We start from the raw sequence: 14,451 nt of genomic DNA, 5'->3' as shown, positions 1-14,451 counted from the left end.
ATTGAGTCACTTCCTCATGTTTACTCATAAAGTGGCAGCCAGAGGATATGAATTCAAGATGTCTGCACCTAGAGTCTGTGCCATTAATAACCTGCTAACTCCTTTGTGAAGTGCTCTCCTGTCCTTTCACAAGACGCATACAGCCACTGCACATCTTAGGACAGGACAGGCCGGACGATGGATCAAAGCAGAATGAAGCCAAAGCAGAACAAAGCAAACCAGAAACCTCCTTTGGCATTTCTGTCCCCTTCATATTGTCAAAACCATGCTAGGGTACAACTCCCAAACATCCACACAGCCGTTTCCATGGATTGCACACCCAACAATTAAACACTGAAAGGAATGAACTGTAAATTCATTTTTGTAGAAACAAGCTATCGTAATGTTACCAACAGTGACACGCCTAGCCTGTAAATGCTTGGTGTCCAGATATACTTGATTGGGGCACATTTTTAAAAATCCCACTCTGACTGGCTGGAGGAGCCATGATGCTTCTCAGTTTGGCGGGTCCTCACCACTGGTTGCCTTCCTTAGCTGCTTCACTTGCTTACTTTTAACTGCTTTGGGCCCATAGGTGTTGGAATGGAAATCCCTGCTTAACAATAAAAATTGGGGTGTGCAAGAGATGATTTTCTGTATGTATTTGGTATATTAATGTACAAGACATATTTTATCTTAAGGCTTAACTTGTGACAAAGCTTTTGCTGTCTTATTATACAGTATTTGTATTAATATTGAGGTCCCCTACTTTTTCAACACTAACAACATTGAATTTCCCTCTTTGAGTCCTATTATTTAATTCTTGATGTCTCCTTGATCAGACATAGTGAGTCAGAGGAGGAAAAGGGCTTTCTTGATGCTCCTTTTCTGTGGATTTCTTATAGAGACACTTTTAAAAAGTATCTCTGTGTGTGTGTGTGTTTGGGTGTGTATGTTTGTGTGTGGTGTGTAGGTGGGTTTTGACTCAATCAGAGGAGTAATAGGAAAATTGCTTTCCTCCTGAGCCTCAGTTTCTTTATCTGTAAAATGCAAGTAGCAATACTACATGTGATTAGTATGAGGCTTGTATAAAATATCGGGTAAAGTACTTAGTGCAGGTTAAAAATCCAGAATATGTAGGTTTCTATTTCTCTTCTTTTTATTCTCCCCAGAAAGTAGGATTGAATAGATATTGCCAGTGATATCAAAGTATATAAAAGGATTTCTGATGAGAATGTCAGAGAAAGGTTGCAATAAAAATGTACTCTCACAAACACACACCTTACAGAACTGCCATGCAATGTCAATATGCTGTCTTATTATATATAAATCCATTTCTGCATGTGTGCACACACGTGCATTCAACATCTGTGTATGTTAGCATGTATGTGCACATTTTTGTGTGGGGTTTGTATGTGGGCTGGTGTGTTTGTGCATGCGAATGTGCTTGTGCATGCACACACACAAAGGAACAGCTGGAGGAAGAGAATATATTGGTGCCATATTTAGTAGTAACCCCATGGTATATTGTAACTCATGTCATATAAAACGAAGTCCACTGATGATGTTGGTCTTATCTCCTAATCAAACTCATAGGCATGAAGCTTCTTTACCCCTGCATAAAGTAAGCAGTTTAATTTCTCTGCACTGAGGGAAAAATGATTTCATGGCCTGTTATGTGGCCCATCAGCGCACAGCGTGAGTCACAGGGGCCTGGCTTTCGAAGCTGGTCTGACTTCACGTCTCTGCGTCCTCTGCATCCACTGCTGGTGCTTCCTTCCCCTGAGCTTTCTCAAGGGTGGCTGGGTGCTTCTAGCGAGTTCCCTTCTCCCTTCACAGTACACGGGAGGAGGAGGCTATTTTGTCTCTGAATAACCTACCTAAGAGCTTTTCCCTGGATTATTCACACATGGATGAATAAATTATTAGACTGCATCCATTTCTTAAAACTTTGCTGATAACTGATGATGACTTATTTCAATGAAGCCAAAGCCAATATTTGAGAAGGAAAGTAAGCTTGTCTTGAAAGCTGTGAAGGAAGAAATAAAGGGGAAAGGGCTATGAATCTTAGCAGTTAAAAGGCTTAATTTGTTTTAAAGCTAACTTTATAGTAATACTAATATTTGCTCTATGTAACATTTTTTAAACCCTACTAGCTAGTCGTTTTATTTTATAGGGATGGGAAAATGTTTTTTGACTTCATTTTGTACTTTGGACTCCATGGCTCAGCCCATGTGATAGAAGTCACCCTAACAATTGGTAGCAGTATACCCAAATACTGGAAAAATAACAACAGGAGATTAACTCATGTGTTCATTCAGCAAGCATTAGGAACTCAAGGAAATTGAGTAGGGTGGGATGATAAAGTACGAAAGGCTGGGGCGACTGCTGAGGCCAGAAACACAAGAAGGGGTCAGATTTTTATCAGGCCACGCAAGGAGTTTGGAAGAGGGAAGTCAGTTGAGGGGCTTCATGGAGAAGGTCAGAAGCAGTTTTACATGACAGAATGCATGCAGCGTGCAGAGTGGATTGGAGGGGACGAGAGTGACGTGGTGACAGTGGTGAGAGTCTCAGCGAGCGGCCCAGATGGTTGAGTTTTGGGCTAAGGCAAGGGTCACGGAGGGGGAGAGAAGGGATTTGACTTTGGAGTTCATTAGGTAAAAGGCACAGGGCTCACAGACTAATGACCTTGAGAAGGGGGCGAGAAAGCAAAGCCAGGATGAATGTCAGGCGCAGTGCTGACAGGACGGCTGGCGGGAGCATCACAGAGCCAGCAGACAGGGCAGCAGCAGGGCGTGGAAGGAGGTGCCAGGGGGGCGTCTTGTGATTCCGGTATTTATGGATATCCAAAGAGAAGAATCTTCCAGGTCGCTGAGTTTTCAAGTCTGAAACTAAGAAGTGCGTGGGCGAGTGTGCATGTGTGTGCGTGTGCAGGTGCGTGTGTGTACTCATTTGGAGTAGTTACGAGCTGTCTCCAGGATGATGGTAATTTAAAACAAAAATGAAAGGAGTCAATGCGCTACTGTTTCTTGAGTAAAAAGAGAACATAGTAAAAAGAGGGTGGAGGGCCAGGGATTTTGCTCAGTAGTCTCGCCACGTGGTGCGCAAGTGCAAAGGTCACATTTTTTAAAAAATCAGAGAAAGTGAGAGCATCCAAAAGAAATGGGAAGCAAAAGTGGACTGTACAGTCATGGAAGGCCCCGAGGGAAATGCTGCTGGAGGAATAGAGAACCCGTGGTCTCGAAGACTGAGGCTGAGGCCTGCAGGTCTAAGTGTGCACTTGAGTTTAAACCCTGCAAAGCTCATTGTTCCTTAGTGGGACAGACGTCACGGAAGTAACGTGGGAGAAAGCCAGATTGCACTGGTTGAAGGAAGAAGCCTCAGTGGTAATCACAGGCATCTCGTGTTAAGAATACACACTGCACCCTGGGCTCAAAGCCAGTTTGGGTAACATCAGACTCAAGTTATTGTTGGGGAAACTGAGGCTTCTAGAGTTTAAGTAACTTTCTCGAGGTGGCACAATAGGAAGAGAACTGTTGAGATGTGAACCTGCTCATTTGATGCCAAAGCCTCCTCTCTGGGTATATTTTTCTATTTGGCTTGGTTTGGTGTCCAGCAGCCCTTTTTCGGCAGCAGTATTTATTCATGTATTTGAGAATATGTGTTTTAGAAAACATCTATACAAAGAAATCATAGAATTGCCAAAATAATGCAGAAAGAACAAAACAATGAGATATGGGGGGGGGGGGTTGACCCTTCCTTTGACTAATGAACTGTGATGAGGGTTAAGGGGCAGGAGAGAGAGGGCGGGAGGGAAGTTGGTATGCAGCTGGCATTCCTGGGTTAGAGGACAGAGGATCATAACAGTATCCTCTCAGCACTTCAGATGTGGACATCAAAAATGAAGGTCCTTTTGCATGGAGTCCTAGCCCTCACCTCATTTAGCTTAATTCAGAAATGAAAAGCTAAATATGGAAAAAGAACAATAGACTGGTACTTCATATGGAGGCTTAGCTGCCCCTTTATGTGCTGTAATATACTAACACAGATGACTTTATATATTTAGGGTTTAATTTCTTATATTCCATCCTGCTAATTCTACCTGTATTTCTCCTCTGTCTTTCCATTAGATCATGCTTCTCAGTGATCCGGAGATGGAGAGCAGCATATTGATCAGCTCTGATGAAGGGGCAACCTATCAAAAGTATCGGCTTACCTTCTACATCCAGAGCCTGCTCTTTCATCCCAAGCAAGAGGACTGGGTGCTGGCCTACAGTTTGGATCAAAAGGTGAACAAATAACTGTTTTGTGTGCATCTTGTCACCCCATCCCACTTTGTGAAATTTTGAAGGGAAGCCAATGATGTTTCACCATTTCTACCAAGTTGGTTTCGTCTGCAGCAGTGAACTTTCCTGTCTACTCTTAAGTATCTCCGTATGCAGGCAGGCATCTCTCCTTTTGGGGGGCAATTCATTTTATCATTTCACAGTTTTACAGTGACTTCCTTTAAAAGTTTTACTCACTTGAGCCTATTTAAAACAGCTCCATGAGGTAAGCGAGGCGATGAGTTGTACTACATTGTAGTGGCTACAGTAAACAAAGGTGCAGATTAGGCTAAGGTGCACTTCCAAAGTCATCCCTCCTCTCGCTGGAGGAGCCAGTGTTGGGACGCGTATTGTCCCAGTCCGAGTCTGGAGTGTTCTCCCTCGTACCGTGCTATCTTCATTTGGTGCAATTGGAATATACCCTTGCTTTCGGTTTAGCAGTGGATGCAGAGACTCAGACAAGTCCATTGTTACTTTCTAAAAACATATTGAAGATGTGGCAGATCACTAACGCCTCCTTTATAAGCTCTAACCCTATATGTTCAGCTGTGGGCTTGGCGTTGTCTCTTGTGTGCTTCAGAAGACTCGGCTGTAACCCCACAGTGCCCCGACATAGCTGACTGTTTCCCATAATCCCTACTTCCATTCATCCAGTTGCAAAGTCAGAATCTGGGCAGTATCCTAATGCTGCTTTTTCCTAATCCACGTTTCCTCTCCATCATTGGGTTTTTGCTCTAAATATTTAGTAGGCGAATTAGTGGCTGAATGGTTAAATGCAACAGAAATGAACCCATTATATTTGATCAATGTATACTTCAGAAAAGGAACTCTCGATTATTCTTTATTGTATTTCCTGTATTCTCAAGAATCTTCACCCAGGTGCCAAACTGTTGTGTGATAATGTTGTGGAATCAGTCAGTGAAATGGGCCAGAAAACTGTAAGCAGACTCTTGCATAGAGACATACACAGGACAACCACTATTGAAACAGATTCTTACATCCTAAAATAGTTGCTTTTCAATATATATTTAAATATGGGATCATGAATTTTTGTGTGTATGTGATGTCAGCACCTTTAAACAATAATTTCAACCTAACCTTTATATCTCTCATTCACAGAGCCTCAGTGTGGGCACCAGGTGCTCAGCGCTATTCCCCGAAGACACCCACATGACATTTGCAGAGCAAAACCCTTTGCAAATACATTTCTTTCATGGCTTCAAGTGGATATTGTATGAAAGACTTAGCCAAATGTCAAATAGTCTGCAAGTTGAGGTGCTTAATACAGCCAGACATTCTGAAGCTAACTCGAACAAAGTAAATTATTTGGATGTTGTTAAATGGTTGGATGGTAATTTATTTAGGTTAAGCTCCAAACTCTTAAATCATATTTTTACAGAGGAAGGCTTTATTAGAGCAAACCAAATGCAGCATTCCTTGTGTACATCCCGGGTGAACCTTCTCCTTCATTTTCACAGCAGTGAGAACTTTGGAAGCATCACTCATGAAGTACCCTTGTGGATATAACACCTTCAGAATTCTTTCAGATTTCGTGGTTGCTTTTTCACTTAGGAAAAATATTTGGAAATGTGGCAGCGGGTATTGATGGATTTTCCTAATCACACCGCACATTTCTAGATGTATTAGTCCTTGGGTGCGCTTTCCTGTTGACGTCTTTTGTTAGAAGTGGCTGAATGCTCTTCGGACCCTTATAGTTTCTAACTGGTGCCTGGCCATTCTTCTTTCAGATAAATGGTGCGAGGAGGGTATCGTTTGCAGAGATGGCATAAAATACCCAGCTCTGGTGCTCTAGGATGCAGTGGAGTTTTTCTTTATTTGGGGGGTAATTTAGTGCTTTAGAGTCAAGGAGAATGATGCTATGCAGTAGCAAATGAAGATGCAAGTGTAGTTGAGATTGATATAAAAATGTGTTCTTTAAATCTAGAACCCCTCTGATGGGCATGCACTGAGGCAGCTGTTTTCTTCAAGAGAAAATGAAAAGTACTAGTATTAAGCTAACTGCAGCATCAAAGGGAGTTGTTTGTGGTGAGAAGTGAATCAATGTTTCCATTATCGTGCCTTTGATGAAATGCACTGGCAATTCCTTTAGATTCTGGAAGGCTATCTCGTTATGTTGTATGTATTACCAAAGACCTAATTGAATGATATTTTAAAGGGACAATATCCAATTGCTTTACTTTTCAAACTGCTATCCCAAAGCTGCAGGAGACCTGCCAGTGGATCTCACTTGGAAAAGCACTGCTGGAAAATTAAAAAATACCCCGGGAAGGCAAAATTGCATCTAAAACCGGAGGTGTACCTAACGTTATGTTACTCGAGGTGCAGGGTGGGGGAGTATGAGTTAACCAGGAAACAAGGCTACTCAGTACTGGTTACGGCTGGTGGAAAGATCATCCGAGTCTTTGAAGGCGGTTCAGGGTCGGGTGGCTGTAGGGACAAAAGTACCTTGCATTTGACCCTGCGGGAGGGCTGCACCTCTGCCCTCCCAGCGACACGGATCTTCCAGAGCCGCTTCTGTGTTTGGATCCAGGCTTTGACCTTTGACCAGTTCCTTCTCTCTCCCAATTCCTGCTCATTCCTGCACTAGCTCCTGCTATGCCCTGCATCTCCTGTCATCTTGCATTTTCACATAGAGAGACTTCGAACTTAGGAGAGACAAGACATCCACTCTTAATGACAGGCATCTTTGGAGATATTTTTTAACGATCTTTAATGTTTAATTTAAAAATAATTTAAAAATAATCAATGGGAAGTAATAGGTTGTGGTTGACCAAATTGGAAAAGATAAAAGAAAATCTACTTCCTCCACCTTGTCTTGGAACCTAACTCTCTACCTTTCATCTTGGGGGAGCTGTCATGCATTTATTAGTTACTTAAGAGGTAGAATTCTCCTAGTTCCAATGATCTGTGTCCTCACTAATACTAATATATCTATATTTTGAATTAGCTGGAGGGCTCATTAATCTAAAAAAAAAAGAATTTTGGAAAGATTTTGAGATAGGTTTTTTTTTTTTTTTTTTTTTTTTGGTATCATGGATCAAACTCTGGACCTTGTGCTTGTGAGGCAGGTGGCGGAACCACTGAGCTAAATCCCCGGCCCTGAGATAGGTTTTTGAAGACAATGAAATTGTAGAAATAGGGAGCTGCTGTTATTGTCGCTGATGGTTTAAACACACCCTTCATTTTGGCAAGAGACTCAGTGTAGTTTTTAGAAAATGGACACATGCTCATTTATCCACAGATGTGCAAATCCTGACATAGGGGGCTTCTACGGAAGGACAGCTGAAAATAGCTATTTTCTACTGTGAGAAGGGGGATTACAAAGCTCTGTGTTATATCGATCTTCTTGGCAAAATGAAACTATCAAATATAGCTGTTATTGGAGTTCAGAGATGAGGAACTCAATGGGAACTCAGAGGCCACTGTTTTCAGGGCTTCTGGCTTACACTGGTCTAGAATTGCTGATCATTTCCATGAGAAAACACTTTGTGAAATGCTAGCAAACATAAAGGTTGCTATTACAGTAGGTGGGAAGTGGGCATGAAGCTAAGTGTTTTTTAAGAAAAATGTTTTCTTTTTAATTGACACACAGTGCTTGTGTAAGTTTATGGGATGTAGTATGTTGCTTCAATACATGTATATATTGTGTCATGATCAAATCAGGGCAATTAGAGAAACTCTCACGTGCTGTATTTATCATTTGCGGTAAAGTTACAGGCTTTAGCTGGCCACTGCCTACCGGCAGTTTAGTAGTAACTGATAGGCCAGCAAGCTGCTTGAGGGGTTGCTGTAGTTTGAGACAAGGTGAATGAACATAGAGCCTGGTACGTAGGACGTGATGGGCTAGTTCACTCATCTGGACCGTACCTGGAGCTGCCACTTCATACGCAGGGCACTGGTGAATTAGAGTGTATCTGGGTTGTACAGGGCTGCAAAATTCAAAAGGAAATTTAAACTTGTAATTCTAGAATGCTGGATAGAATTGAAGCCGGGCCTTTCATTTATATTCTCATTCTAAACCCTCAGATTAAAAATGTAATTGCATTCAGATCCTCCAGGATTAGTAGGTGATGATAACTTTCTCAGTAGCCATTGGCAGAATCGGGCTTGGTGTCTCCCCTGCTGAGGGGGATAAAGGTGGTGGGGATTAGCTGAGGAAGACTATGGTTTGAAGCTTGTCATCCATAGAATAGGAATAGGGCTGAGGGGCACTTTTTATTTAGAGAAAGCCTGCATTTTCATTAAGTCCTCTCCTATTCTTATAAAACCATTTGCGTATCGTTTAAGGGAGAGAAAAACCCATAACCCCGCTCAACTGTAACACCTGCCACTGCGGTTATATGGGTCTCACCAGTGCGGTCTGCACACGCTGTCCTCACCATTGCAGGACACCAGGAGGAAGACCAGGCTTCCAGGGTGGAAGAAACACTCATGGGTTGCCCGTCACATGCATTCATTGCGGGTGGCTCAGTAAGGATCTCCATTCATGAGTGTTGCTTACAAGAACGTCATCAACTCAAAGGATGAACTTCAGCAAAGTTAGGGTCTAGTGACTGTGTCTTTCCCAAACTGCTTTTTCTGTGTTGAACCTCAGACTTGCTGATCAGCCCCTCTACCTTCTGGGTGTCTATCTAAAAACCATGATACATTTCCTAGGGGGAAAAGCATATTTGCCACAATATAAAATGGAATATAGAGCACATACAAGGTGTGATTAAAAAAAGGTGTGTGTGTGATTTCTAAATATCTGTTACAGTAGAAGACACGCTGCCATTAGTCCCTCTCCGCCTTGCTTTGAAGAGCCTTTTCCCATCACTCTTGCCATTAATGTGCTTGCCTAAATGCTGACCTGAGATGTTTAGTTTTCTACGTGGGCCCAGGAATTCTCCTGCCAGTCCTCCCTGAGCGAGCCTCCCTGACTGTGTGCTCTTGTCCACCTGACCACCTGTCTTTTCTTCTCCCTCCACTCTCTGCCTGAAGTTTGACCACTCAGTTTGGCACTGTGGCTCCTGGTCTTTTAAAGTCAGGGTCATGCTTTGAACTTTGAAAATCGAACTGTAACACACATGCAAAAAAGTGCCCATGCTGTGATCCCGATGAGTTTTTGTGAACAATGTATCCATAGAGGAGCTTCCTGATCCTGAAGCTCAGCTGGTACTCCAGAATTCCTATGTATCTTTCCAGGGACTGACCCCCTTCTGCCCTGCCTGGGGCCACTGTTGGTCAGGGTCCTATGGAATACCACGCAGGCAACTGTGACTGATTAAGCTGGTGAGGGAACAAACAAAGATCAATTCCTCAGAAGAAAGGCTAGTAGGTAGCGACCGAGGTAAATGATGAGAAGAAGAATTGTTTGAAATGAGAAACATTTAATATGGAACATTAGAGAATCAGAGTAACCCAAATGTACAACTTTGTTGACAATTGAGTAAACTCAGCTAATCCAGAAATTTCATAAGGAAACTTGAAAAAATGTTCATTTGAAATTAATTTAATGGTTTTCATTTTTTAAAGCATATTGCTTTCTGTACCAGTGTTGGCCAAATTATGGTGGAACACGTATTCGGAAATAGTACTGATGGGCATGCAAATGAGTTTTCCTTCCTGGAAAACATCTTGGCAACAGACATCCGAAGATGTACACTTATGCATAAATTGATCTAGTTATTCTGTTATACCAGTGAAATAGTACCATGAACCTATAGGCATAATGATGTTTATCAAAGTCATTTATAATGGGGAAAACTAGGTGGAAACTTTTTGAATAAGGAGCATTAAGGGACTTTAAATCATGGGATGTACATTTGCTGGGATATTATGGAACCATAAAAATGGCAATTATGCTGATGGTATCCACCATGGATACATAGCAATGCATATTACATAAATGTTCTTATTACATATATAATATACACAAATGCATAAATAATACATATCAAATAAATATTTTTTGAATACAGGCAGACCAGAAATAAAATGAGACAAAAGAAAAAAGAAAAGAAGGAAGAAATGAGAAAATGTTTTTTATAAAATTGAAAGTAAATATTCCCGATATTAACTGGATTTGTTAAGGTAATGAAGTTCTTTTCATGTTACATGTTGTCTAAATTTGTGATGATTCCATTAGATTGCCTTTATAACTAAACAAGCCTAAAAAGTAATCTACCATGAATAGTTTATGTTCATCCTAATTATAAGGCAATGCTCTTAAAAATGGTTTTAGGTGTGAATAGGGTTGATTTAGGTAAAATCATTTGAAATCATTATTTAAATCCCTTCTCAAGAGCCAGTCTGTCATAGAGGAAACATTTCCTGAAGTAGTAAGTCTGAGGTTCATCTTTCCTCAGCTTTATTTTTCACTGTGGTCCCTTTAGAACTATGAAGCTGTAGGAATTATTTTTTTCTCCTAACAAAAGGTGTGCTCTTGTTGAATATAACCTCAATCTATATTATTTATAACTCAGCAATAGATATAGGTTTTATTATTTAGAAGGCACCCACTATAGATAGATGTTAAGGAAGTGATTTATTCTGGTTGTTTCTCAGATGAATTTTCCAGCTGTATCCCAAAATTGAATTAGTATTTGCTTATTTGATTTGACAGCTATAATGGAAACAAATAGTGCTGCAACCAGGGAGTGTAAACAGCCAGTGAATTGAGGTTTGTGCCTGGTAATTCTCACATGCTCCACATTGCATTATGTGAATTTGGACACATAGGTGCTCCTTGGAAATGGAGATGTATGTCCTGGAGTACCTTTTGCTTAGAGAGCTCTGACAAGTGCTTTAATGTGCATCATTACATTGAATTTTCCTAAACTTCTGTAAGATGGATATTATTATTTCCAAGTTACAGATGCATGGCTCTTGAAGGTGATGCTAACCTGCTCAAAGTCACATACCCAGTGAGATGCTGGCCTGCTTTCTGCTCTCTCCTGGGCCTGGCTGTGGTGTTGTCACCACTCTTTGCTCTTCCTGGTCGACAGCCATGCATTCACTTTGAGCTGACCCACTGTATGTTGACCTCAGTCCAGTGCACACTGCAGTAGTGAGGTAACACAGTCAGCCAGCCAGCCCATGGCCAGTTCCTCAAGTGGACCCGGTGATTCTCCTGGGCTTGCCTCGAGCAGGACTTCCAGGAGAGAACCCATCAAGCTCTTGCTGATGAGACAATGGACTCAGTTTTCCGGGAGCAGAGAAATCATCAGCAACAAGAAAGTTGTGTTTTGCATTGCTTTGGGGTCACCCAGTTTGACTCACTTTTCCCATTAATTTGTGCGTTAATTTCCCATTAATCTTTGGGTTAATGTATATACATTAAACCAAAGTGTTTGTCATTTAAATCGATACTACTATGATCAGAAATTTTTTAAAAAAGCTTATGGAGACAACATCTTTAATATGGTAATGAAGATAGAAGTTGAAATCATTTAACTTCATTTACAAACCATGAATATGTATTATGCTTTAAATGAAAAGAAGGACTAAAACAGATATAGTGTTTGTTCAATTTGCTAAAGAGAAGACAATTTATCAAGATTTTTTCCCCAAAACTTAAGCAGTATGCAAATGTAGGAAAATCAGACCCCCATGCTAATTCCATGGCATGATGAATATTTTTATAGTCCTAATTAGTACCAGTCATTTAGTCTAGCAATTTCCCCCAATCTAGCCAATTTGAAATTAAAATAGATGCCTTGATTACAAAACTCATTAGCAAAGAAGCACCCTTCTCACTAACCAGTTCATTTAAAATGCACAGACTGAATGAAGTGTGGAACACTCATGTTGTCAATTGGCATAAGTGAAGTGAGTCTTAATTGGAAGCATTGTGAAGTATTTGTATTGCTGCATGTTTCATTGCAGTATAATATATCATTCATTAAATGTAACAAAAGCAACTTTCAAATGGCTTAATTAAGAAGAGTTTGTGCTCTTGGTAATTTTTATAAAGTCGAATGTCACAGTTGTTTGTATCTGAAGTACTGGTGGGCATTAATGTCAGGAAGACAAAGCATTTTATCTCTGCATTTATCACTCTGGTTATGTGAAGAATGGCAGGTCTAATTTGAAAGAAGAAAATTAAATTATGGAACATTGACTTCTTACTTAAAAGCACCTGCATGCATACTGACCTCATGAATTTGGACATGGAAAGTCCAGAGCTGCTTGATTTATGGCAGGGATTGGAGGGGAAGGGCCTGGCAGAAAGAAGAGAAGTGGAACGGAAGGAGAAAAATAACAGTTGGAGATTTCTCTTTGCGTAATTCTTTTTTAATCAAGGGAGGAAGTAGTAGGTGGAGAGAAACTCCATCCAATATATTTTCATCTACTCAAAAGAGCAATAGAGATGTGTAGCCAGGCAGATTGATGTTCTGTCTAAGCAAAATGTGGTGGGAGTGAGGGAAGAGGAACCTGGCTCCATGGCAGGCAAGTGCTGCAAATGGAGACTCCACAAAATCCCAGGCTGGGACCGAATGGCAAGGAGTCCAAGGCCAGAGGATGTGAAACCAGGTACAGCCGTTGCAGTTCTGCGAGCATAAGATATAAAATGGTATTTTATTAATATGCATTCTCTGTGTACTCTGGAAGACAGCTGTTGTCTCATATTTATGGATTAATTCAGGCCCACATCAACAAGGGTGCAAAATTCAGCCAGGTCACTGGTTTGAAGGAGCAATTCAGTTGTAGCAGACAGTATTGATGTCCCGCCCTTGTCCATTTGGTGCTTCCACTCCAGTGTGCTCTCTCTGACTTCTGACTGACTGCCTTAATGTGCATTGCTCTGCCTGAAGACTTTACAGAAAACCTCACAAGCTGCTCCACCCCTTTGCACAGCAAGCAACCGAAGTGTCAGGCTCTTGGTATCTGGAAGCAGCCCTCAGCCCAGGCCCAGCAGGATCTAGCGTATATATACCCAGGCCCCTGCCTGGGAGTGAGTGGCGACTTTGAAATCGTGCATGGCACAGGGAGAGAGCACCCAAGCCGTGGACATCACTGGGACTAACTTCAGGGAAACAGAGCCTTATTCAGCTGGAAACTTGTTTTTGAGACTCATGACAATTTGAATGTGGAATCTAGATTTGGCTTTTTTCGGGCATTTTACTTTTGAGGTCCCTTTGGATTTGAAAATGTCAGTAGACCTCAGATATAGCAGAAGTTACAGAAAGTAGGCTGGGTGAGCTGAATGTGTTCCAGGTCTTCTTAGCGTACACCCTTGGCTCCCCACAAGCTTTCAGGATCAGGTGAAAACCTGCTTAGCTCATAGACCAGTGTGGCGAGTGCTCCAGAGTTTACCTCCTCTTCCTGAGCATGCGTTTGCACATGGGCAGGAATTGTGCCCTCCTGCTTTATACCCAAATCCTCTGGCACATGTGCCTCATCCCGGGCGTCCCAGCCCCATTCTTCTAGCTACAGAAAGCTTTCCCTCAACACATTTGATCTATGGAAGCTGAACAAGACGAATCTAGATTTTCAGAAAAATCTAGGAAAAAAAAAAAAGGTTTTCCTTTCAGCCTACTTGGAAGTTCTTTATTTCACGGTTTCCCATTTTCTTTAAAGTGCATTGGAGGAAAGGAAAAGTGTATCAATATCCAGGATATCTAAAGATCTTAGATTGTGCCCGAGCAAGAGATAAATTAATAATTGTGGAGTTGAGAAGCAAAGAGACAAGTTTTCGAGTGATTCAAAACTAGAATCGGATGTTGTTGTGGCCTAGAAGTCACGGGGGAGTGGTGACTGCTAACCCTGACCATGAGGAGACCCCAAAGGACACGAGGATGCCACTGTCCCATGGCTTAAGGCCAGGTGCTTTCCGGACAGGGGAGGTGCTGCTTCCCAGATGCCCCGAGTTGTGGGTAGGCGGAGGCCCTGGCAAGGCTGTTGGTGCTGTGTATCAGAGAGGGGACAATCCTTTTAGGGTGGCTGCTTTTTTCTAACATTTTGGCCTCTGCCTCCCTTGGCTCCTCAGGGTGCTGGAGGCAGCAGCGGCAGCAGCTGTCTAAGTTATTGAAACAAAGCTTTCTAAATGGAGACTTTTTAATTTGAAGTACTTGTTAGAGATACCAGGGTTATAATCTTGAGGCTTTGTAATAGGCAGCTAGGGAATGAGTGAGGGAACAGAGAT

General features: G+C 41.7%; 1 protein-coding gene across 1 annotated transcript in view; it reads left to right on the top strand.

The window, feature by feature from the left end:
- Nucleotides 1-14,451, top strand: part of Sorcs3 (sortilin related VPS10 domain containing receptor 3) — a 568,351-nt gene that overhangs the window by 289,014 nt on the left and 264,886 nt on the right. The window contains exon 4 of the mRNA XM_004866511.3: nt 4,110-4,268. Within this exon, the coding sequence (XP_004866568.2) occupies nt 4,110-4,268 (159 nt within the window). The remainder of the gene's footprint in view (nt 1-4,109; nt 4,269-14,451) is intronic.

Source organism: Heterocephalus glaber, unplaced genomic scaffold (genome assembly GCF_053883595.1).
Source record: "Heterocephalus glaber isolate CG9 unplaced genomic scaffold, H.glaber_assembly_v1.0 deba00001498, whole genome shotgun sequence".
NCBI classification, from domain to species: domain Eukaryota; kingdom Metazoa; phylum Chordata; class Mammalia; order Rodentia; family Bathyergidae; genus Heterocephalus; species Heterocephalus glaber.
This window is presented reverse-complemented; position numbering and strand designations above follow the sequence as displayed.